Source organism: Spermophilus citellus, assembly GCF_964194105.1.
Source record: "Spermophilus citellus genome assembly, chromosome: 3".
Classification (NCBI taxonomy): Eukaryota; Metazoa; Chordata; class Mammalia; order Rodentia; family Sciuridae; genus Spermophilus; species Spermophilus citellus.
Window position 1 is genome coordinate 138,486,288 of NC_138184.1, and position 27,027 is coordinate 138,513,314.

The 27,027-nt window shown below is 40.8% G+C and overlaps 1 protein-coding gene across 5 annotated transcripts in view; it reads right to left on the minus strand.

The window, feature by feature from the left end:
• The window catches only part of BMPER (BMP binding endothelial regulator), a 251,580-nt gene that overhangs the window by 61,912 nt on the left and 162,641 nt on the right, over nt 1–27,027 (minus strand). For 4 of the 5 annotated variants that reach the window (XM_081284713.1, XM_081284711.1, XM_081284714.1 and 1 more), the window contains 2 exons: nt 20,224–20,553; nt 13,596–13,932 (listed from right to left, as the gene is read on the minus strand). In XM_081284713.1, coding sequence (XP_081140839.1) covers nt 13,596–13,932; nt 20,224–20,553 — 667 coding nt within the window. The remainder of the gene's footprint in view (nt 1–13,595; nt 13,933–20,223; nt 20,554–27,027) is intronic. The other variant, XM_081284712.1, reaches the window with a different exon arrangement.

The window sequence follows — 27,027 nt, forward strand, 5'->3', positions numbered from 1 at the left end:
TTTCCTGACCAATCTGCCTCTGCCTCACCCCACACTGCACATACTGGGTCTGATTTCCTTAAAAATGATCTTATACACCAAACTTTTCCTTTATGGCACATGCATACTACAGCATATACACTTTTATTTGTGGGGATTGATTTTGGGGTTAATGTCTTCCTCACACACTAGATTATTAACTTCACGAACACAGGAACCATGTCTATTTCGCTCACCACTAACACACAGCACAGCACCTGGAATTGAACAGGGCTCAAAACATAATTATTGAGGAGTAGAAGAAAGAGGGGGTGTAAGGGAGGGAGCAGGGTTTCTTACCCCAGTCTCTACTAACCCTGAGACAGAGAACCCCTTATTGTATGTACCCAGGTATGGTCACTCTTCCAGGAAAATGAGTCTCAGCTTTCTTCAGAATCTTAAAATAGATGGTGGGCTCCCTAAAGTTAAGAATCACTAAGTCTGGGCTGGGGTGGTAGCTCAGTGGTAGAGCGCTTGCCTGGCATGTGTGAGGCCCTGGGTTCGATCCTCAACACCACATAAAAATAAATAAACAAAATAAAGGTATTGTGTACAACTTAAAAATAAATATTTTTTAAAAAGAATCATTAAGTCACAGTATCACATCAATTGCAAACATTATACTTAATATGTGAAATTTAAAAGTTACTTTCTTTCTGTAGAAATTTCTAAAGCATAAGAAATTTAAAAAATTTTAAGCAGTCTTTAAGGTGAAAAAACAGGACACAATTTTAAAATATACAGCATTAGAATTACAGATCCCAGTTCCATGGTAAGCTTTATCTTCCAGAGCTATGTCAGTCATTAGTGTGTATTACCTCTAGAATTAATAATGTGGAACAGAAAAAAAATGTGCAATTTGAGAAAGGCCATGATTTTCAAATCCATATTCTCTATTTGTCTTTAAAAGACCAATAGGATGAAATGAAATTTGTTTAATTTACATACATTTATTTAAAATTCAACCAACATAAACCACAGCACATTATTTGTAATGTCTGAACAGCAAATTTGGTTGGGAAAAACCTTCTAGAGAATACTTCACAAAATAAATAGTAGTATGTGAAATATTTGCAAAGTCCAAGCATTTTAGCTCAGTTTAGAAATTGGGAAAGCTAGCATCAGAGATTGGTTCAAGAGGAACTATTATCAGATTATGGTGATACTGGTCAAAATCATAATCTCTGGGTCACCAAACATTTGATTTCAATCCTGGCTTTGCTTCTTTTTTGCCTGGCTATTGGACAACATTATTAACACCTTTGAGCTGAGTTTCCTGATTCACATGAAGAAATCAATTTGTGTAGGTACAGCACTTACCTGTCCCCTGGCACAGAGTGAAAACTGGAAAACATGCACTTTTTCTTACTACCTCATCGGTGACAGTTTGTCCATTCTTATTAACACCATAGAGTCTTATTAGACTTCCTCCAAATGCAGGCACTTAATACACACTCAACTAATAATTGCTATTACTTCCCACTTCCAAGGGCAGTGGACCCACAGGCCTCCATTTTGAGTTAACATCTGATCTCTTTTCTCCTGGAGTAAAATACCGACCTCAGACTTCCCACAGTCCAAGTTTTCTATCCAGGTCAATAAATCCTCACCGTGGCTACAAAACTTCGGGTCAGTATCTGCTTAATATCTTTCCTCCCTGGCTTTGATCACAAAGACAAAATGAAGACTCTAATTTCCTGGTTTCCTTTTCATATGGAAAAGCTTTCAGGGTTTCTAAAAGTTCTTCTGGCCCATGTGCAGCTCAAGTGCATCCTACCTTCGTACTCACACATGGGCCATTTGCTAGGGAGGCAATGAAGAAACCAGCTCGTCCCCTCTCTTTAAATTCCTAACACTAGGTAAGACGGTAAAGATCATAAAGAACAGCTCTTTCATGTTAAAAGAATTATTAATTCCAGTATTGTCACCAGATTTCCCGATTTCCTTGCAAAGTATTTATTTCTCTACTCTCGGTGCCCATTGACCAAACTCTTTAAAAGCCTGACGCCCATAAAAAGGAAACGGAGTTTTACAGACACATCCTGTTGGCTGTTTTGGGTGCACAGGTCTGCGCTCCTAGCTTTGGGCCTCCCCATCCTGCATATGGGGGAGGAGAGGGTCCTGACAGCTGAGCCTCTGCACAGGAATGCTGGGTTTCAACTCCGTCCATCAACAAAGCTGCATTGTATCCAGTGTTTTCTCCCCTTCTCTTGCAAGGTCCTGGGTAATTCATCTAAATGTAGCCCTTACTGTGGGAAGTATCTCTGTGACCAGGAAAACTGACTCTGGATTCTAATTCTCACTCACAAATGACCCAGCTAAGCAAGTCACTAGGAAGTAGTAAGATTCCTTTTCTTTCCTTCCTTCCTTCCTTCCTTCCTTCCTTCCTTCCTTCCTTCCTTCCTTCTTTCTTTCTTGACATAAAGAGTTTGACTCTATGCCCTATAATTTAAACTACACACCAAGAAATTACCACTTTGGTCTAGGTAGACATATCCTTTGTCCCCCTTACTCATGGACTCACTCTAGATTCCACTTGGAGACAGATGATATAGGGACCAAAGAAAACTATACCCCATCAGTGAAATAAACATCTTTGCAAAAACAAAGATTCAGAGAATTAAGTCCCTACAGGAACCTAGATAGATTTTTCTAGTAATCCGTCCACCTGAGGCAATGGTTCTCAGGATAGGATGTGCTCCGCTGCCCAGGATTAGTTAGAAATGCAAATTTTCCAGGCTCATTTAGGCCCACTGAATCAGCTCTGTAGGTGATTCTGATTCTTGTGAAAGAACATGTGGAATATGCAATAGGTAATTTTAAAACTATTGAGAAATAAATGATAAATCAACAGTCTTGAGCTTTACTGAACCACTGCTCAGTATGACCTGCTCTCAGGTAAGGGTGAAAGTTATGCCCCATTGTGTCTGATAAACTTGGGGTGTAAATCCATAATGACTTAGCTTCTGCCTCTGATTTACTGTTCACAAAACTTGACGTCAGTGGCACACCCCACAGAATTTCTTTTTTTTTTTTTCTGTTGATTAATCATGCCACCTCCTCCAGGAAGCCACCCCCTTATCACAGTATGGGTTGTCAGAGCACCCAGCACATCCTCCATCAGAAACTATTCCTCCTTGTCGACACTCCAGGTCCCTCATCTTTCTTATTCACTTGCCTGACTTGCTAGCTCCTGAAGCCTCAGGACTCCTTTATCTGATTCACTGCCGTGTCTCCAGCACCTTGAACAGCGCCTGTTGTAATGGTGTAATCAATCAATCACAACAACAGAAGAGCCTATGCACATTCTTTTTCATAAGAGGTAATATATACCTACTGTAATTTATTACTGATTGATTGATTACCTGTTAGACATGAATAATTGACCATTAACCTAGAAAAGAGGTCTGTGGATCCAATAATATAATTTTCTCAGCACTTTCTTTCCCAATAAAATTGCTAACCTCCAAGTCTATTTTTTTTCTTTTTTAAAGATATGCACACTTATGAATACTTGGTATTTAGCAGCACCACAGCCCATCTGTGTGTGCGAGTGATGTGGACAGTTCAGCATCCACATCCCTGCTGCTCCTCTGACTTACCAAATCAGAGGGGAGATGAGACTGAATCTTAGAGTTCCATGTAAACTGAGAACTGTGTCGGAGAATCCAGGAATGCAAACACCTCCCCTCAGCCCTGACTTTGGCATATGCCCCACAGAGTCTAACTTTGGTCAACTTGATTGGGAAATGAAGAGAGTCCTGGTGGCCTTCAAACCCAGTCCAGATCTGAGCCCTGTCCTGGATCCCTGACATACTCCCAGATAGCACAGGGTCCAGCATGCCTACTTTGAGAAGCATATGATGCTGCCAGAATACCAGCTGATTTCACAAGACGCTGTGTCTGACCATGTGGTTTCACTGAGTCATGATGCTGGACTCATAACACATCAAAGTCCCAACCAATCTGTATGTGGCTTGATGGAAACCAGCCCACACAGGGCTGCCACTGAGGACACCCATCCCCAGGTGCTCCTGATTCTGAGGAGTCTGGCACCCCACTGTGCATCTTGACTTTCCAAAGGGCAAGCTGAAACCACAGGCTCAGAAGTGAATTCTTGACCATGTGGCCAGTGGCAATAGACTCCTTGTCACTGTGTCTGGGATATACAAGAGAAACCTCATCTAGTCTCATGAGAAGCTCTTGGGTAAAGATATTATCTCCACTTCACAATGAAAAAAATAATGGAAGCAGAGAGAGATTAGATCCCTTGCTCTTGACCACTGTCACTTATTCCTTAACTGGTTCCAGGAAAGATTTAAGTTAGCTTGCAAAACTACATGCAGAATAAAATACAATGAAATCTAGTGAATGAAGAAAACAGGAAAGAGAAAAATGAAACCAGACTTGAGATTAATTTTAAAATAAAACCCATGCCTTAAACTTGTATACACTTGATAGAAAAGGTTCACAAACTTGGCTCTGAGTTGTCTGATAACCACTGAGAACAGGAAAGGAGGACAGTCCAAGGACTAAAATTCCTAAGAACTTTTCTCCTAATAACCTTGGGTCTTCTTTGAGAAACTTTTAATAATAATTTTACTAACAACATTAGATAACATGACTTTCTCTGTCTAAACAAGAGAATAAAATAGGACAGAGAAAGCTATAACAAGAAGACTTAAGCCAATACAAAAAATCTAATACCAAATTGAGCTCAGAGCTTCTTCTTCATCAAGTGTCCACCAGGAAAGACTTGCCTACCTGCAGGTAATATTGCCTACCCCAATATTACCCTTGAGTTACTATGTAAAGGTTAAATGAAGCTCATGTCATTAATTTAAAAGAAAAAAAAGGAAAAAGAAAACTGGCATCAAAAAGTTAAAATATGTCCAACATTATTTTCCTATACCCTGGGTCCCAATAAAAACCAAATCAAGACACATGACTTTCTCATCTAGATTTCCACTCTGTAGAGCACAGAGAGGACAAATATATTATTTTTTAAGTTCAAATTCATCTTTCAGAATTAATTATCCCTTTTGCACCTTCTCATCCAGCTCAAATAATTTATGAAAAGCACACTGTGGAAATTTTAATTAATTCCAAAGTGGTGTCTGGTTTTGTTTTGTTTTGTTTTAGGAAAAAGTATCAATTTCTAAACAAGATAGGAAGAAGCTCTTCCAGATGGTCTACAAATGACCATGTAAAATAAAAGAAAAACACTTCTTCAAGTGCTAGCACCAGATGGCACAGGTCACTCTGCAGGCAAGTTCCACACAAAGTAGGTTTATAATGCAGTGCAGTGAAATGATACTAATAATAAAACTAGCTTGACTGAGCATAATCCTGTGCCAGGTCTGGATGAGTCCCTTACAGGGAGCACCTATTGCAGTCCTTACCTCAAACCATCTGGCCACATGGGAGACACTCCACCATTCCCCCCTGACACACAGGACATCCGTCCTGGGTGTCACATGTGAACTCACCTGCCCAACAGCAATGACATATAAATGGGGGAGCTCAGAAGATGACCTGGCCCACAGCCTGGTTGCAGAGCCTCCTTGACACCCCACCATACTCACTGGGTACCGTACTGCATCTCACTTTCTAAAAGCACCAGCCATGGCAGCCTCCTTCCTGGACTTAAAACAGGCCTTGTCCTTTCCAGCATGGGGCCTACTTCCCATGCCCTCCATGGACCTCCTCACCAGCTCCTCTCATGGTTGGTGGGCCCCACTCACAAGAGAGTTCCCCAAAAAGGCTCTTCCTGTTCACCTAACTCAAAGTGGACAGACCCCGGTGACACCTATTATATTATTCTATTTCCTCCATTACACTTCCTGCCATTGGAAATAGCCTCATTTCTCATTATAGCTATGAGTTCTCTGAGGGAAGAGCTTTGTCTCCCTTGTTTAGTCCCCACTCACCACCCTCTCACCATAGTACCTGACACATAGCTGGTGTTTCATGGAAAGCTGTAGAAAGAAGCAATTTAATTAATATAGTTCTCGGAAGCTCACGACAGAAGCAGGACATGTGAAAACCTGGGTGGACAATAACAAGATACAAAAGCAGCCATATGTGACAGCCCTGCCACATTCTCTAACAGAACCAGACCAGGTGTTTCTGTCAGGCTAGCTGCTCGGGCTCCTCAGGGGGCCTGGAATGAGTCCTTTCACCTCTTGGTGTCTTGATTAGATCCACAGTGAAATGCGGAAATCATTACTCATGTCAGGCTCATTCTCACAGAAGCAAAGGGCTTTATACCCATAAATAATGAAACGATAATGAAGTTACATACATACTGCCTCCTGCTTACTAAGAAGTAATCAAGGAGTTCCCTAAGCAGCCAAGAGAGATGCTACAAAATAATTAGTGTTTTACCTGCTACAATGACACTCATTCAAATCTCTGTTCAAAAGCCTCATCTAATTGCATCTCGGAAGGTAATTTTCTGAGGAGAAACGCCACAGGATTCTAGAATGTTTATGCTTAAAATAAACTCAAGCTAAAATTATACAATCAAATTGAAATCGCATTTGACCTTGAGCTAGGAAGGTTATATGTGAAAAATTAACCTTGCCCAAAGAGTCTGGTCTTTGCCTTTGAGTACTGAGAGGTGATCCTTAGGCCCTTGGAATGTTTCACTTGACAGTGACTTTTTTTTTTTTTTTTTTTTTGGCCTGAGCACTGTGATCACCAGAGTTTATCAGTGGGATTTAGGATGGAAGCTTTGGGCCATGCAATAACAGTTCCAACCTTCAAAGAAATTGGAGTCCAAAGGCATTACCCACTAGGCTTCTCATAAGGGCTGGAGACCATAGGTCAGCCACAAGGGCAGCATGTGACCAAGTCCTAACAGGAACTCGACTTGGGCTAGCTTCCTGGTTGGAAATACCCAGTGAAAATGGCCACATACTGTGGCTGAAAGGAGTTAACACCAGTCCAGGATGCGATGGGGAAAGAACAGAAAAGCTCTACATTTGGGTACTTCCAGGACCGTCTATCCTATGTGTCCCTTTATATTTTAATCTGAATCCTTTCCTATGTTAAATTGTCCCCATGAGTGTGATACCTTTTGGTTTGTTCTAGGGACATTATTGCCCCTGAGGATGGTTAGATGATGCCAAAGTGAGGGTGGCCTTGTGTGGACTGGGCTCTCTCTGTCTCTAGCTGCCAGTTGATTCAATCTCTCCCCTTAGGTTAGCCTGTCTTTTAAGACAGGGGCAGTTTTCTTCATTTCTTCTTCTTTTAGGAATAGTATTTGTCTCTTCAATATGAAAAATTAAACATGACAAGATTGTAGATTTGGGTAAAATGACGTTCTAAGCATCTTCACATTTTTCTGAGTATTCACACTTTTTTTTCTACTTTGTCTCTAAGGAAACTGAACTAACCAGGATGGCCCCTTGGAGCTAAACTCCAGGCAGCTTATAAACAAGTTAAGACCTTTCTCTTGGTCAGTTTGGTGGATCCAACAGGGAAAACTCTACCCTGTGGCTGAGGTAGAGTTGAACGAAAGGTTGAAAGGAAACTATCTCAAGGCTTTGGGTCCGACCTGGCAAAAATAAATAAATAAATAAATTCAATGACAAGGAACGTGATGTGACTTCTCTGTGGGAATGCCAAGTAACACCAGAAAAGAAGACCAGCTGGACTTGGCAAGATCACCTCTTCAGAGGAACAGCTGTTGTGCTGCCATGAGAGAAAGTTAATTTGAGGTATTAAGATTACCTGAGAAAAGCCAGGCAAAAATATCTCTGGGTCAAAATGATGATGATATCAAGGCCAAACACCAGTGGAGGAGGAGGATAGAACTGGAGCCAGAAAGTCCAAGTGGCTTACAAGTAAATTGTGACAGGCAGAGGCAGACACTGAGACTCAGAAGTACCACCTGGTCTGCCATGGGCAGACACAGTATAGATTCATCCAGTGAGAAGTGTTTAGTTTTTGTAGCATTAAAGATGACCCAGAGGCCCTGCTGACTCTGACCAGTCAACTCCCTGAAAAGACAGAGACTTGTGTACATTCCAATTATAAGTGTATAGTTGAGCATGAAGTTGAAGACCTGAGGTCAGCCCAGAATGGGGACCAGCAAAAACCACAAGTAGAATCCTAGAGGATGCAGCTATGAGGCTGGCTGGGAAGAGCAGCTCTTCCAGGGGTAGTGTTGCATGAACTGTGAAGAGTAGAAAAAGAAAAGACATCCTCCATTTCTCAGGGAACCTAAAATCAATGCTGGAGAAAGGCAGTAACAATACAACATAGGATATGTGCTAAGTAATGACAAACATTATCAGAGAAAGTAACAAACTAAAGAAAGAGCATTCACAGAGGCCTGGAATAAAATTGGAATTGTGTCTTCAGCTTAGATCAATGCAGAAAACAAGGACTATCAGGAAGACAGGAGAATGACCAACCCAGATGCAGAAACATATATTGTGTATTTAGATAGTCAAAGGAGTAGCTTAAGGTATAAGTTGAGAGTGAGAGAGAGAATTGAAAGAGAAAATGCTGGGCTGGGGTTGTGGCTTAGCAGTAGATTACTCTCCTAGTACCTGTGAGGTCTTGGGTTCAATCCTAAGCATCACATAAAAATAAATAAATAAATAAAATAAAGGTATTATGTCCAGCTACAACTAAAAAATAAATATTAAAAAAAGAAAGAGAAAGCACTAACTAGTAGAGAGGATATTTTGAACTTTAAAACTGAACTTCTAAGAGCTGAAGTCTGGTAGGTGGAACACCTGAGGTGTCTACTGCCACCTGGTGTCAGCATACCTTCATTACAGATTCAGGGTGACAACTTGTCTTAAAAGCTGAGTCAGCCAAAGGAAAAATAAAAAGTAAGACCCATAATGTCACATTTTAGAATAAACACTTCATTTGATTTAGAACTCTAGTTCTAGTGGAGGTTGGTCTCAACGAGGTAATTAAAAGAGTAAACAAATATGTTCCAACCATGTCCTTCTTTGAAGTCAATTGACTCGATTTTAATTAGAGAACAGCAGTAAGTTTTGATTCTCTCACACAGGCACAGAAAGTCTGCACTCCTTGCCTGGATCTTCTCCTCTTGCTTTACAATAAATGATTAGCTTCCTTCACAGGGAACACAGAGTGGGTTATTCAGGAAGGCTGTGATCTTCCCCTGGAAGAAAGCCACTGGCAGTCCCAGGATCCCAGTATATCCAACACCGTTGTGCTGTCCCTATTCCAATGTTCTCCTCTGCTACCTCCTGTCTCCTACCTCCCTGTACCTCAGCAGGAAAGGACACATCTGTGAATCCTCTGGCATCACTTCAATTCCTTACAGCTGTAAAAACCACTGCATGGAAAGAAAAGAACATTTCCTAGACTGGGAATCCCCAGACACTTTCCCAAACCGAACAAGTGAACAGAATTGTTGCTCTGGTGAATTACAACCCATTAAGGAGAGTGCGGGAGGATAGCAGTGCGGAGAGGCCGGCAGTCTGAACGTCTGGGCTTCACCACACTCTGCCTTCACTGTCCTGACTTCTCTGCAATGTGGTCCTGCCTTGACTTAAGAGTCCTGCTTTACTGGCAGGGTATACTCAGTTGGAACTGTGTCATCTGAGATGTGCATTTGAGTTAGGCAGAAAGCCCAAAGCTGGTGCTTTGCAAGCACAAGGAATAGAAGGCCCTCCAGGTCCCCACCTTGGCCCACACAGCACCAGCCACCTCCCAGCCTCTGTGCCTTGGGCCTAAGGCAGAAGCAGGCAGATGGGTTTGATATTGGCTCCTGAGGATCTCAATCCCTTTTAGACTCCTCAGTTGGCAACTAGGACACAAAGGAGAAGCAATATGAGACTCGGGGAGGGAAAGGAAAATGAGAAATGAGAAAAGAGACATGAACACCATCAACACTTTCTCCTCAGAGGAGCCTGCAAGTCAATCATATATCATCCAAATGACTTCACATTAATATAGCCATAGTATCCTATCCCTGTAGCCAGCAGGAATTTCCCATAGCACACCAATAAAGAAGAATGAAAACAAAATTGCTAAAGGGGATTATTTAACTGAAGGAAAAGGCAATTAGCAAAGCTGAGACTTAAAACATGCTATCAACAAAGTCAGCATTTTTATGTGATTCATTACTAAATTATTTTGCACCCCCACAGAATCAATGGGTTAATTAAAGGAAATTATTCTGATTACAAATAACTTGGTCATGTCATGTTTTTATACCAAATTAGTCAAGGGGTCAAACCGATATGCAAATTTTAAAAGTCAGCAAATCTTTAAAAGTTCCTGAAAAAAAAAAAAAAAAGCTATTGACTCACCTGTAACCATTTCTTATTCACTGACAAATGGTAGTTTTTCAAGTATTTATACAATGGCCAGTTTTCTATTTAAAAATGTTGAATTGTATAAAAGACCAAAATAAGAGTTACAAACTCTAGACATTTCAAAAGTGAACTCTAACTCAGAGGAATCTGAATTATGATCTTGATTCTATAAAAAGTGTTATATTTGTAATAGAATTTGCCTAGTGGAATGTGTCATCTGATTAAGGAAACCCCAAATCTGTAATATTTGTACACAGAAATACCCTCCTTACTGCCTCCCTTCTCTCTGTTGCAAACACAAACGGCTTGAAAAGTTGTATGAATATGTTTAACTACTTTATTCTTTGTCCTTAAAGAAAAATATAGACATTTCTTTGAAGGATGGGGGGGGAATAAAAGGAATCAAATTCCAAGATTACCTATGTATATGTCTGTTCATGATATCAAGATAATATTCTTTAGTCCTGTAAGGACTGAGAAAAAATATATCTCAGCCATGGTCCTGAGTATATTTTCAGATTCCTTTTATAAATTTCGTCAATTATTTTAAATACATGAGCAAAAATGTACATGTCTGTGATGTCATGTTTTTTCTTTGGGTCAGAGTCATACAAAGCATCAGGGTCACACAGATCAGTTGTCCATGATGAAAGTGGGAGAGGTCAACAAGCAGAAATGTAAGTGGCTGGGGTGAGGGGTTTGAATTTGTCCTTGGAAGACAGGAGTGCAGGACAATGGCACCCAAGCACCAACAGCGCACTGTCCATGGACTCCAGCCATCAAAGCAATAGTCCTACCATGTAGTCACTGTCACACAGATGCTATAGATAAAAGATCTGGAACTCAGCTGAGCCTCAGGGTCACACAAATTGAAAGCAGCAGACTTGGAATTGGGTCCAGTCTGGTTTAACCAGGGGCTCCTTCTCAATTCATTGCTTCATAAAAAGTGACCCTAGAATCCCAGATATTTGATCCTCCTGGAGCTCCCTTGAGAAGAGAATCACCTTTCTATACAGCACCCTGTTTGTTTTCTTCTCCTGCTGCATAAGTGTTTGGAAGAAAGGAGAAAATTCCAGGGTCTGCCCAATGTGAGCCACCTCACTTCAAAATGCTTGAGAAAGCATTGTTTTATTGGAGACTGAGATCAGCAGCAGGGTATATGGGAGACAGAACTGCCCTGCAGTCTAGTTCTCCCTTCCTGAGTGCCTCTATCCTTCCCAGGAAAGGGTGGCAGGCTTTGGAGGACACTCTGCTGCTACACGGTGCCAGGTGCCACCGATGAGCACAGCACAAGCCCACATCCCAACCTCTGAGCCTACATGCACTAAATCCCAAGAGCTTGCTCAGGAGCTTCCCAAACTGAGCATCAAGCCCCTAACTCGTATGAGCAATTTCCACTGTGTATCTGTAGTTTTTGTGGCACCTTTAAAGGGCAGAAGTGACCGCCATCCTCTTTGCTCATGCATGTCAAAGTTATCGCTTCTCACAACTTTTGCCAAGACATTCATCATATTCTTGCTGTAGTCCAAGGATCATAGCACTAATTAAATCACCAAATGCCAAAGCAATAGAAATTTGGAAAAAGGGACTAATCTCTGCAGGCCTGCTCTCCAATTTTTGTTTCATGACAATCTTCTGAAATGGGATAAAAACCCAAATGGTAGACAACGGAAGCTCTGGGAGAAGCAAAACCTTTCCATTCTATTTTAAACAGAGAAGAATCCAATCCAAATCTATGAGTGTAATGGAAGAGCTTCCAGAAGAGGCCTTCTTCTTGTTTGTTATTTAAGTGCTAGTGGATGCAGCAGTGAGGTATTAGGGAGCGCTCAATATATGTGGGCTCTTTGCTGAGCACGTGTTGGCTGTCCCACTCAATCTGAGTGGCAACCCTTCAAGGCAGCTTCCTTTGTTATCCCCACTTCACAGATAGGCTAACTGAGGTTTGTAGAGCTCAGGTAATTGTTCAAGGTTGTACAACCTGTCTGAGTTTCAAGCTCTGGGAAACCACATAACTCTAATTGCTGTACTCTACAGCTTCCTATCAGATCTTCAAGGGAAGATGTTTAATTCTAAATGAAGCCGGGTTTCTCCAAGCAGTTAACTCACTTAGTCTCCCATTCAGATCCTTCGATTTCAGTAGAAAAGGGATGTGGCCCATGTAGAGAGGGAATGCAAGGAGGAGAAAGAAGGGAATCCGGAGAACTCAAATTATAGCAGGAAAATGTCTTGAAAGAGCTAAATGTATGACTTGGAGCCAAATGGTTTGGCAGATGCAGCCATGTTCGTGGATTTGTGATGACAGGGATAGTCTTTTTTCCACCCCACTTTAAGCTGCCTTTATAGAGCTTTATCTTTTATGTCCAAAGATCAAATTAAAAAATATCACATTTAATGAGAGCTAGGGGAAATAAACTGGTGGCAATTAAAGAGTAAAAATAACCTCTCTGTGGTTGCAGACCACAGGAGTTTCCTAATTTTAAGAGGCACAGGCAAATCACTTAAACAAGGCCTTTTGGGCTGTGTTCGGCTCATGTTTCCTGCCCCACCCATCGTGGTTAAAGTTATATATAGGCAGCCATAGCCCTTGAACCTGTGGAATTGTGCAGTAAATGGAAGTACAACCAGGCCAAATTCATCAACTCACGAACGCAATCTTGTGGCACGGAAGTCAAATTCAAGATGTCTTTGTAGCCAGTTGCATTGTGTAGGAGGTAGCTAAACAGAGTCAAAAGAGGTCATGGAACTGACTATTAGTGAGAGCCCCTCCTTCCTCCAACCTCAAGCTCCTTATTTTCCCTGTGCAGATTTGGTCTGGACGAGGCCATGAGGCTGACCTGAACTCTTTCTCAGACCTAGAATAACAGAGTTCATGCAAACCCCCAGACTGGCCAGAGTGATTTGAGATCCCATCTGAGGAAATCATCTCTGCCCTATATCACTGTGGTTTAGGCCAGAACTTGGGAAACCCTCCATAATCTTAGGGTCAAGCTAACACCCTGGAAAAGCCCTGGGGTGTCATCAGCTTTTCCGTAAACCTGTAGACACACAAAACTACAGAGTGGCCTAGAAGTTCACCCTAGAACACTTCCTAGAATTTCCCAAATGGGACATCATGTGAAGCTGACTCAAGACAAGATCGGCTACGGAACAGAAAGAATTTGAGAGGCCTTGTTTTGCATAGCAGGAGATTTGGCAAACTCTATTCCAAGATCAAGTCTATCCTAGATCCGTAACCCCACCCCATTCCCAGAACATTGTACTTACCTATAGAAAGTAGCATAGTCCACTGTTGAGTGGCAGGTCTGAAACTCCCAAGATTTGAGCTTCTGGCATTCCCGATGGGCTCGGAGCTTTACTTTCACTGTCCCTTGACACAGTTCAGGAACTGGTTTCCTCTGGGGTCTGTTGCAGAACTCGTTGGACTCCACCCTCCAAGATTCAGCAAAGTCATCCACATCAAATTTGAAGTTTCCATCTCCACCAATTAAGTCATCACGTTTGTGTCCATTGTAGTTGCCACACAGGCCACACAATTTGCCCTTGAGATGAGGGGCAGCCATGACCTCTACAAAACTGTCTCCATCCCAGGATATTTCCAAACCTAGAGGAGAAGGAGGGGAGAAGGGATTTCAACCACTCCTGAATCTCCCGATAATTCCCATGTGTCCATAGCTTTACTTGGTACATGCAGCCATCGTCTTCTAACAAGGAACACTTCAAGTCTATCAAATTCTTGGTTACATTTTGATCTGACCACATTAAATATTGTATGAATTACATAAATCACTTATTTGTTGGGATTGGGATTTTTAAATTTAATGAAGTTTGCTCTTAAAATATCCATGTACCCCTGGTTTGACCACCCTACTCTGAGGTTTATATTTTTGTCTTCTCCTAAAGTAATTATATTACTCTAAATTGTGCTTCCTGTATCCAATGACTATAGTGTGGAAACAGAAAGAAACAAAGACTATAATTCTTTATGTTATTTTTGTTTCTTTATCCAAAAATTATAAATAACTCCAAATACCACAGGAAAATTTCCAAGTTGTTTATTATAATCAGGATATTAAAGCAATAAATAGATAGCTTCTGAATACATCCTCCTCAAGGGATGATACTTACATTAGTGCAAACATGTGCTCCTCCATTATTTTATGTTTATTCCTGAGACATGAGCTGCTGACCCATGTTTCCTGGGGTTTAGTTGTTGGGAAATCTTTACACCATTCATCTCTCTGGGGCCTCCAATGCAAGAACACTAATGAGTTTCAACATTTGAGGCAGCACTAGAGGTTTCCAGGCCATGGACAAAAGTTCCTCTTGTGCATCCATCATCAGGCCAGTACTTCCTTGTTCATCAAGAAAACTGTCTTCACTCCAGGAGGCAGATGACCAAAGACCCTTCTGGGTTTGCTGAACTAATTATCTAAAATGTTGGAGGGTTTGTCTAAAAACATGCATACTGGCCCAATAGTTCCCAGAGCCACTCTAGCCAAAGATTACCCTGAATGGGGGCATTTTCTGTCTCATGTAGGACAGCCAGCTTATGTCACACAGCACAGCTAAGTTTAAATAAGAAGAAACACTTTCAACTCCATTCTGATGTTTTGAGTGGAGACACTGGTCGCAAGAGGGAGGTCTTTGTGAAAAGCCTTTTAAGGTTCAACCCAAAGTAAATGACTATTTTTCCTAGTTTTCCTTTCTTTTGTGTGTGTTGTAAACTTTTCTTAACTGTTCTCATGATGATCCCCTGGCAGTGCCTGAGCCCTCCTGTGGATGACAGAAATATTTACCAGGGAATGCCCAAGAGTAACTCATGGCATGAGCTCTTGGGAACATCTACAACAGGTCAATGTGCATTTCTACACTGAGACTTCCCCTTAGTCACTGTCACTGTCTCCCAAGAGTGGCAACCACAAAGGAAATGTCTTTTTTACAGAAAACTCTCCACTGATTTTTTAAAAATTTACCCTCTTGGGTTCCTGACAAAGCTAGTCTTTTATTTTGCCTGTTATGAGCCTCTGGAAAGAGAAAATTGTCTTTTCTCCTCAAAGGCTTTGTCTTTTATCCTAAAAGATCAAGATTAGCCTGATGAGCAAATGTTCAGAAGTTGGGGGATGAGGTGGTGAGGGGACAGGAGAAATAGGGGAAGAGAGGGAAAAAGGAGGGTGAAGTGAGAGAGACTGAGAATGGCTCTAGTTGGTATGTGAAATTGGCATATGGCAAAAATATTAGAGTAATGGAAGTGAGCTCAGGAAGAAACACTCAGAGGTAAGACTCTTAAGCTAAGTCTGAACACAGTCTGAGAAGAGAAATTGTTGCCCAAAAAGCTTTCCAGTGAGAAGCCCACACAACCATCACAGGACAGTTACTTCAGGGAGAATTATTGGTAAAATAAACTAGTGGTCTAAAACTGGGCTTCTTGAGCAATAAACGGAGCGGCCCATAAGGAAATCACTGTGTGGTAAGTGGAAGGAACAGAAGCATTCTCACTCCAAGGTGAATGACGGAGAAGATTTCTTGGTTAGAAGAAAGAGGCTGGATTCAGAAGAGCAATTAAATAGATCTGGAAAAAGGAGGAAAGAGGCGGCCACAGGGTGTATTTTCCTGGGAGTAGCATAATGAAGAGAAGACACTAAGGGGACCAGGTAAGGAGAGAAGGGACACACTGCTAAGATATCCACACCCTGGGCTGACCTCCCAACATGGATCTCTGTGAGAAAGTGGTGTCAATTCTGACAACCACAACTTTCACATAAAACAATTTCTCTTTCTTTATACTCCATTAACTAACACATTATCTGGCACAGTATATACTTAATAAGTGAATAAATTACCCTTGTAATGGTGATGCATTGAATCTGCAAAACCAAAGAAATTGTAAGTTTCATGCTAGTTAAGACACTAAAATAACCATTTTGAAAGAAGGCAAACAAACTATAAAATGATTTGTAATACACTCTCCAAGGTATAGAAGAAACTTGACCTCACAAGCTTGTAGCCGGGCAGCTACTCAGCAAGAGAAATGAGGGGAGAAAATCAATTCCAAACAAAGTCTAACTTTTAGAGCATGATTCCAAAGACTTTTCCATGTTGCAAAATTTTCCAAACTACAAATCTCTTTCCTAGACAGCAGGCAAATACTATTCTTCCAAGTGCCACAAATAGTTGAGAATTTTACACCCAAAGGAACTCCAATATCATTACTGACAATGACATAGTAAGTTTGAGATTTTGGGCAACTGAGTTCATTGGAATTCAACTCACAGTGAACAAATCAATCACTGTGTTCTTTCTTCACAGTGGACTGGTGGTCCACACATGCTTGGAAAGTTGTAGACCCACTGCATTTTAGGTAAACACTCCTCAAAACCCATGACAACTCATTCATAGAAACATGGCTTCCAAAGTAAGAGAATAATTTGTTATTCACTCTCTTTTTCAATCTCCTTGTTGTTATTATTTTAAGATTTTTACAGAACAATGCTAGGCTTCACACTGGGAAGAAATGACTTATTTGACATGGGATGACTTTGACTATCTCTGTATCACTTACATATGTGTCCACGTGAGTCCTTTTGCCCTCTGAGAGTAAAATCCACACAAAGTTGATTGCAGTCATGAAAGGCAAAAATACTAATAAGTTGTAATTGAAGGAATGTATCTTAACTAAGGATCTTATGAGAGGAAACCATCATGGAAGTGTTCGCGGGGCTGTGGGTAGTCCTTTCTGCAGCTGGGTTGAGTTGGCCAATTCTCTGCATGGGAAATTGGGTAGAAATAACTGGCAGAGTCAGAAGACTAAAGCTGAAGCATATGTCCCATCTGGGGATGTTAGCAGCAGCTACATTCCTTCCACTTTAGGAATGACCTTCCTATTTCCCCTTCTCTGAGTAACTGCTTTACCAACTGACTCCTCACCCTCAAGAAGAGTAGACAAGGCCACAAGCTGGGTTTGTTGTTTGTGTGGTTATTCTTTCCTTTAGGGGATGTTTATTTGCTTTGATTTGCTTATTGATGCTTTTGCTGCTGTCCACTCCAAGGGGAGAAGAGATGCAAAATCTATAGACATTTCACAGTAATGTGTGAAAATGGATGTTTTGGGGTTTTTTTCCTGCTCAGATTTTATACCAATGGGATAGGAATAGAATACATTCTTTCACTTCAAAAACTATAGAGAAATACCAAGAATAAAATAAAAAGCTGCTTTCCAGTGTGTTAAAGATTTCAGGCGGAGCTGATATACCTCTTCCAGGTAGAGATGATGTAGTACAGAGTTGGCAGAAAGGAAATATATTTTTAAATTATTTGCTAAGTGTCAAGAGTTGGGGCAGGGTGTGTGGTGGAGGTGGATAATGCTTAACCCACCAAGCCTTGTCACAGCCCACTTGTTAGCCTAATTCCACCCAATCTCCATGGCCACCTGTGCTACTCTGATGGATGTAGCATCATGAAGTGCTGAGTCCATAAATCAGAGAGGCAAAAGACAGGCCTCTCCATCTCCCTTCCCCCAGCTGCAGGCCTTATTTAAGCTCCTATTTTGAAGACAGTACCCTTTGATCACATGATTTTATGAAATAAAACAAAAATCTGGTGGAATAATACCCTAAGGAAATACTGTGATATTTTAAATAGATGATCGATAGTTGATAAAAAGGAAATGTCCCTAAGGGGTAGTTGAAACTAAGATGGTTAGACCTGGGTGCACACACTACAGTCTAGAAATCAATTTGTGCCATTGAAAGGATAAGTTTAGTGCCCAGAGGAATGCAGCTCTTTCCTAGGAAACAGGCTCGTGCAATTTGTGCGCTACAGAAAATCGTTCATCTGGAGTGTTAGGCATGCCATAAAAATGACTTACATCGTGGAAACATAGATGGAAAAATAAATTGTAAGACTGAGTTCAAGGCCTAGAATAGTTGAATTTACTAATAGAATTATGGTATTTATGGCCTATTATTATTTTCTTAGCAGTCTCATCCTTTTGCTCATTTTTATGACATGGAATCCTTACCAAGAGTACACTTATTCCATCACATTTTGCCAGCTGAGCATGGAACAGATTTGAACCTCCTAGGCTGTTAGTCATCTTCTAGTACCCAGGATTTCTTTGATAACTGGGCTGTGGCTGACTAATAATTCCCATATCAGTAGACTTCACTGTGTTTGGGCTGACTTGAAAATGAAATACAAGGTGTTTCTAATTAGTGCTACGTAATAATGGGTCATCTTGTACATGCTTTATAGGGAGCCAAAAAGTGTTTGTCTCCTTTAAAGAAATTAACTGGGGCCTATATTTGCAGAGCAGCATGTCTTTTGGATACAAGAACAGGTGTCTGGATTTTTCTGAGCAAGACTAATGTCTTTAAAGTTGAATCAGTAGACCTCTTCACATCTGCAAAGTAAAGAATGGGAATTTTTCCGTTTTACTGAATGCTCCAATACATAAATACTTAGAGTTGTCTCACTGAAACTATGATATATTCACTAACTCAAAGCTCCATGGACTTTTCTTGGCTTCTTGCCTTTGTTCAGCTAAGCTGGCATGCCATAGGTTCAAATCAATTTGTCAAAATATATTCTGGCCTTAACTGAAACAATTATCAGGGTCCTATAGGTATGGCAGACATAGTTTCTATGAACCCTCAAAAATGCCTATTCTATCAAATGGTTCCCTTTCGAATCTACATTGTCCAAAAATACTAGAACTCACTCAGTTGATGCCTTTACACTGTTAAATGCTCTCTAATGCAAAAGCAAAAGTTCGCTGATTTCCTTGAAGTTTCATGCTTAAAGAAATAAGAGTGCACAGGAGAATATGCAACCCAACATCCAACTAACCAACAACATGTGTTAACCAAAGGTGGAAACCATACACAATGTCAGGAAATGTGCAAATAAGCTGAATTCATTCTCTAGGGCTGAAAATCAGGAACCTAATTCCTCTTCTAAAATGTTTTTCCTAGGTAGCACCTAACAGATAAAGACTTGAGCCTCAGAGATCACTAGCAGCCATGAACAGTGGCCTAGTGGGAACAGATCTGCTCATGGAGTAGAAATACAATCCAGTGGGCATAAGGCAACAGAGGATGCTAAGAGAGGACCTTAGTCACCAACTTCATGTGCCCAAGCCCCAGCTGAGGGTGAACTTTCAAAACAAGCCTCCTAAGTATTCTCTAACAGAAGACAATGGTTTGGGCCATCAATTCATTGAGTAGCCTTCCCTAGGGGATGGGACTGCTGTTCATATGGGGTTCTGGTCACCCCCCACTCCCATCTGCACACTCACACGTGGCAGCCTCTTTTTCCTTAACGTAGGATGACCCAGCGGGATGAAGGCACCCGGCATCCTGTGTATATAGCAAAAGTATGCAAGAATCAGCTCTTCTGATGTGGACATTTTATGTTTCTTTTAAACACCACTGACACTAAGCTGTTTGCTTTTGAGGATTCCCACCCTACTTCTTGGACAGAGGCTAACAAGGAAACCTTCTTTCTCACAGATGTGAAACTGTTATGCATAACCCGCTGAGCTTGGAGAGATGCTGACAATTCCAAGCTGAACATTAACAGCCTAAAATAGCCACAACACTTGAGAGAGGTATTTGATGAGTACAACGGCTATTTTTAGAATGAGGATGGAAAGGGTTCTGGATGTCAGAAAATTGCAAGACTGGCGTTCAATTGCAAGGATCCACGTGGTACAAACATCCTGGGTCATTCTGTGGCATCTTGGGGATGTGCCTTTCCCCTGGGCAGGGAGGAGGCAGGTGAGGTCAGAACACTTTTCTGCCTCTGGTTTCCCCTCCTGCAGGAGGAGCGCTCTAACCAGGGTCTGCTGCTGCTGGCAATGGTAAGGTAAGTAAGAAGGAGGCCACAGAAGCCCCACCTGCTCTGGTGGTCACTTTCAAGAGGTAGCCGTCCAGGTCGATGTGGAAGTGCGGTGCGTGGCAAGGGAGTGCGATGCGCGAGCCGTTCCAGCGCACAGTGAGGTGCTGCTGCAGGCTGATGGTGCTCTCGCCCAGCACCAGCTCCACCGACTTGGTCCAGGAGAAGGAGCGGGTCCTGCGGGCATCGTTCTTCACCAGCACCTGAAAGGGCGAGGCAGGGGAGGAGCAGTCTTTTGTCAAAACGTACTGACACGTCCCCTGAAAGTTAAATGTCCGTCCATCAAAAGTGTTGTAGTGGGGATCTCCGAATACCGTGCAAACGCCAGGCTCTGCGGATGAGTGAAAGATAAAAGCAGGGTCACAACCAAGCGAAGGATTCAGAGAAATCAGGGGTTCCTGCAATAAACATGAAAGGGGCATCTGCCGGGTAAGGGAGGCCATAACAGAGATGTGCTAAGGGAAATCAACTTTAAAAAAAAAAATGGGTTGTTATAAAAAGTTTGACTCATTTTTTACTTCTGGTGCTTTTATATTTAAAAGTTATTTATAACATCTCTGAAATTTTAAGGCATCTCCATTTGTAACCTCCATGTGCTTCTTTAGATAAGGGAAACTAAACTCAGGCCATTAAGAGCTAGCCTTACTTCATAACTGACATAAACAAGGGCAAATTAAGTGCATAACTAAAAATGGCAACTAGCAAATGACACTACTAAAACATTAGTATTAGTTCCACTTAACCAACTGGAAAAATTCAGAAGCATGATATACTAAATGTTACCCATAGTTCTAAAGATAATTACGATATTCAACTCTCACATATTTGCTAAGAAAAAAAAACAGAATTGCCAAACAGATGAATGTCTACAAGTGTCACGAAACAAGTTACTGATCAATATTTGCAGATTTGTTTTGTAAGTTTTCTAGAAATACAAGATTCTTATATTTTTACCAAATACAAAAATCTAATGTTGGAAAAAATATAAATCACAGAGCCCATCATTTAGTACATTTAAGAAATTCCAATGAATTCATCACCCTGAAATATCTTTAATTCAAATATTTATGAGACCAAGGTAAAGTTTTATACTTTGGAGCATCTCAAAAGTTATATAACAGAAAATTAAATATTGTTCCTTTTTTTAAAACAAAACTTGGCATTGGTTTGTTCTCTGTGTAAAGATATTTTATCTGTTTCCAAAGAGGCATGAACAAGCAGGAAATGAGGAATTTATTTAGAGAAATTAGTCCAAATGATGAAAGAACTATAATAAAAAGAGCAATTTCCAGTCAACATCCAAATAATAATCATGTCAAGAATAAAACACCAGGTCAAGAACTTGAGAATATCCTACAAACAACTGCCCTAAATATCTCCAGGAAGGACCGAGCCCAGACAGACCACGGATATGCCAACTGGTCTGATAGGACCAATGGGATCCAATGCAAACATTTGCTTTTAATTTTAAGGTGTTTGGAGAGTAATGTTTTATGTTATGGTACATTATGTCATTTCAGATGTCAATTTCATGTGACTCCACACAAATCATATATATTTGACATTTGCTAAGTTAATTATTCTAATTGGTGTTCCTTGTCAATATTTGACAGTGATTCACGAGAGAGAGAAAGAGAGAGAGAGAGAGAGAGAGAGAGAGAGAGAGTGAGTTTAGGGTATGTAGGAGAGTTTCAGTGAACACATATGCTGATGAATATATAAAAGGCACTACCCAGAGGAGAACTGTAGAAGTGGGTGGGTTCAGCAGTCATATTTGAATTCATCCTCCATTTCTGATCCTTTCTTATTTTTCTCTTGGCCATTTTTTCCTGCAGCCCCAATTTTACTCTGCTTATTGCTTCACATCATATGAGCCCCCCGACCTTCCTAATTCCATATATCCTCTACTAGTATCTCCCATCTAACCTCTGCCTGGTGCATTTTCCAATCATTCTCAGTGGGATTACTTCTGGAATTCTCCTAACACATATCTCCCTTGCATTCTGATTAAAAAAAAAAAAATCTCTCCCTGTCATCAAAATGTTAACTTTTGGGGTTGGGCAAGGTGGTTCTTTGAAGTGTCTCAAGTGATATCAGAAGAATGATGGTTCCAGTTTAATGCGGCTATGGGCCACAAAAGGAATGTGTCTTAACCTGATTACCAAATTCAAGAGAAGGTTTTTTTTCAGGTTCTTAACTCTACCTATTCAGCAAGAAAGTCCAGAACCAATCAAGGCTTCTGAGCTTGGAACAGATGGACCTCAGCTTGGAAAAGCCAAAGCACAACGTGCTGAAGGAGCTAAAATTACACTCCCAAGGGTGTTCTCTCTGCTCTGTGCAGAAAGGAAATGCCCACAGCTGCTGTCCATGTCCTGCTGTGATGGCCTACACAAGGATGTTCCTACAAGGAACAACCAAGTACCACTTCTCTTGATATCCTAACTGCAACTACATCAAAATTATCATTAATGAAAACATTTGCCAAGCTAACATGTACCAAGAATTCACTACATACCCTAGCATTCTTCTACATACCTATAATGATGGATACATCATCAGAAACCATATTTAGATTGTCTCCTAACATTAAATATATGGCTAAGCACTTTGTAGTACATCATAAAATGAACTATGAAAAAATTTGTGAATTATGTTCATGACTGAGGAAATGCTTATAGCATAAAGTGGAAAATAGGAAACAAAAGTCTATGCTAATATGTTCTATGATTTTTTTTCTTTTTCTTTTTGAGATAGGGGTCTTGCTACGTTGCACAGAGTAGCCTTGAATTCTCAATCCTCCTGCCTCAGTCACCCAGCTAGCTGGGATTACAGACTTATGGCACAGCACCCAGTTCTTTTGAGGATAATAACTATCTTCAAATAAATATATCCACACACCAAAATTACAAACAGTGGCTATTTCTTGATAGCAGAATTATGATTGACATTGCTTTTTTTTTCTTTCTTCTGTGTGGTTTTTCTGGTTTTATTTTGTTTTATTTCTGGTTTTATTTTAGTAGTCAAACTCTAGACTCTACTAATTTATTTACTCATGTAGATAAGACCAATTGCATAACAAAGCAAATCCTCAAAGAAGCAAAAGAAACTGTCCCAAGTTGCCCTGGGGAAGCCCAGAGCTTGCTCCTAGCTGAGAAAGAGGCAATGGGGTAGGTCCAGAGAGACCCTGGGTAAGGGAAATCATGTGTGAATTTGACTCTTAAGAGAGAGATTTTTCAAGAGTCCCTCCTTGTGGAAGAGAAGGATTTGAAAATCTGAGTGATTTCTGCATGTAACAGCAACAAAGAAGAGGCCAGCAAAATTTCATGACTGTGGGGATGCTTGAGAATTATGCGTTGCATTTGGGGACATTTGTATCACGAGCTAAAATAATTTTGAAACTTTGGCCCCTTTCCCTGGCACCTCAAGGTCTCCATGCCAGATCCTGCTGGAGCAGCACACACGTGTGCTGGAGAACGTCTGAAAGTGAGAATCTCAGGATTACAGAAATCTGCCTCACTGAAAAGGAAAGGGGCCAGAGAATACTTAGGGAATAAAAATGAACAGTGAATTCTCATATTTTTTTTCCAGCAGACCCAGTGAAACGAGCTGCAGTCCAACATGTCCAGATGTCCAGTCACACTCTACTGGAAATTTTGGCCAATAGTTAGGGAGAGAGAGAAAGAAGCAGCTTAAACAGACTATCCTCAAACTTGCCTTATTTGAATGAGCCTAAGTCAGAGGAAGGGGAGAAAAACACCAGTGTCTCCTTGTGTCTCTGTTTCAGACTCCTGAAGGCAAATCATGAGCTCTCATTTTTGTTTTGGTTTGTTTCCCACATACTGGTTTGGTTTGTCTATATACAAACACATAGGTCTAGGGGAAATAAAGATCGGAAATGTAGAAACCCAAATATTAAAAGTGCATTTATTTTTCTCCTAGGTAATGGAATGATGTTGGGACATCTTTTCCTCTTTTATGTTTATGTATATTTAGATTATTATTTACATTTACATTCCATTGTTTACAGTGACTATGTATCCTTTTGGAATAAGAATATTCACTTTAAAAAGTTAAAACTCATGGATGAAGCTATATCACTTTGATGTTCTGTACTTTAATAAGACTGCTGCCTCCAGAATATAGCTCCAATGCTTTTCTCTCAACTGTATCAGGTACATTTGTCTCTACCATGGATGTGTGCATTCCAATGAAATGCCTTTCCTCTGAGAGCAGTGATTGTTCTCAAATCATCCATCAAAAAAATTAAGGAGAAATTATAAAACCCTTTGTTATAAAGACTAAGAGAAACTGAGCAGACTGTAGCCACCCCTCCCCCAACACACACACACACAAAAGAGAAACAGAAAAGCCTGAGGAAGGGGAAAAAAATAGCATTCATTTTTCAGCCACCAGAAAATAATCACCATTTACAAGTGTGTGTGTGTGTGTGTTAACATATTTAAGTAAATCCTGTACATAATATTTTATTTCCTATTTTTCACTTAACATGTCATTAGAATTCCAGTCATTAAATGTGTTTTGCTTTGGAAACACAGATGGGAACTTCCACCCTCAGTCCATTACTCCTGCAAAGAGGACTGTGTCCTCAGCCCCTGGTATCATGCCACTACATACATGAGTACACCTCCAGAGTGTTCTAGATCTAACCATGAGGAAGCCTATGAAATAAATAAGACTTTAAACTTTCCTCAGCACACACTGCAGAAAGACAGGGAACTGGGCCCCAGAAGACTAGGTCACTGTGCTGGGCAGGACTCCTAGAAGCCCCAGAAGGACAAGAGCGATGCCAAGTCTGGGTTAGAAAGCAAGGAAGTCTGGGACCAGGGACACTGCCTGTGACATGGACCTTTCTTCTCCTGGCTGAGCTTTCTCCTGAATGGTGATGGAAAAAGTAGAAAGAGGCTATGGTGTGACCCAGCAGGACCTGAAGTTCTCCATGCAGGAGCTCTGGCCCTTCTTTGGGGTGTCACCAACAGCTGTTGGCCCACAAGGTGCTGAAGTTCCAACAGATGCTCCATTAGGTGGCACCTGGATGCCTATAAGACTTATATTCTTAGATTCGTAAATCTAGAACTTCATTTAAATTTTTTCGGGGAGGGTACTGGGGATTGGACTCAGAGGCATTTGACCACTGAGTCACATTCCCAGCTCTATTTTGTATTTTTCTTAGAGACAGGGTCTGACTGATTTGCTTAGCACCTCTCTTTTGCTGAGGCTGACTTTGAACTCTCCATCCTCCTGTCTTAGCCTCCTGAGCTGCTGGGATTATAGGTGTGCACCGTGCCACCCCCCAGTTTCATCTAATTTTACTGTGTGTTTGGGGGCTGGGGGCAGGGAAAGGAATGGTAGTTCTCTTTCCACCCATACATAATCTGCCAGAAATAGTAACTGGTCTGCATATGAAATGCTGATTCTCCAAAAAGTCACATAGGTATTTCATTTAGTATATAAATTTGTTTTCACATATTTCCATAACCCCATATACTCACCAACTCTAAACAAAAGAGCAAACAAAGGAAACAATCCCTAACCTCAAAGGTCTAAATTAAAATAAATCCATATTCAAAGCCTGGAGTGCCAGCACCTCCCCCAGTGGAGCCCAGTGCTTCCTACCTCTCACCTCAGCAGCCCAGTGGGCCTGTGCCCTCCCAACACTTCCTCACAGTTCACACAAACACACATCCTTGGCCCTCAGCTCCAATGCCAGATCCCCCATAGCCACATCCCTGATGCCTCAGTCAAGGTCATCTCCTTCCTCTAAATTCCCAAAGCAAAACTGATGGCATAGCTGAGATATTCTGGGATGGTTAATTTCTAATAGTGTATTTGAAGTTATACTATTTTTTTTTCATTTGGGAGTCCAAAATAAAATCACCAAACCCATCATCTGCCTATGATAGATCACTTTCCACTCTTGCTTATATTTATAATGTATTCCTAACTCCTTAGTCAGACTGTGAACTCCTTCCATGTAAACTTTGTATTTACTTCCATATAGGAGGATATTATATATATATATATATATATATAAATGCCTGTGGTACTACATATTAGGTCTCAATAAATGTCTGTTGAATTAATGCATTAATTCATAATTAATTTGGGTGAAAAAATAAATCGCCTACACTGAATTTATTAAAATACACACACGTAAGGTAACCAACAGAAATTTGCTTAATCAATTAATTGAATACTTTATGAATGCTTTCAGAACAAAGAGATTATTAGGAAAAAATATGAAAATTTGGAAATATTATGCAGAGCTACATCTGGTGCAGAGAGAGTATACTAAGAAATTCAAATCCAGAATTCAAATACATGGGCAGCAATATCATTCCCCTCTCTGTAAATCTGATGAACAGAGAAAAACTTCCTCACTAAAATGTATTGTAAGAATCAAAAAGCAGGAAGAGAAATTATTTCTAATTCGTAAAATGGCAAGTGTGATAGGCAGAGTAATGGTTCCCCAAAGATATCCACATCCTAATGCCCAGAACCAATGGATGTGTAATGTAAATGGCAAGACAAAATGAAGTCTAAAGATGGAATCAAGGCTGCCCATTAGCTGACCTTTATCAGGGAGCTTATCCTGATGATCTGAGAGGGATGAAAGCAATCACAAGGATCCATAGAGAAAGAGGAAGGCAGGAACGTAAGTGTCACAATGATACAGTATAAAAACTATTCCACGCTAGCTTTGATGATGGAGGAGGGACCAGGAGCCAAAGAAAATGGGAAGCCTATACAAACTGGAAAAGGAAGGAACACAGTCCTGCCAAACACC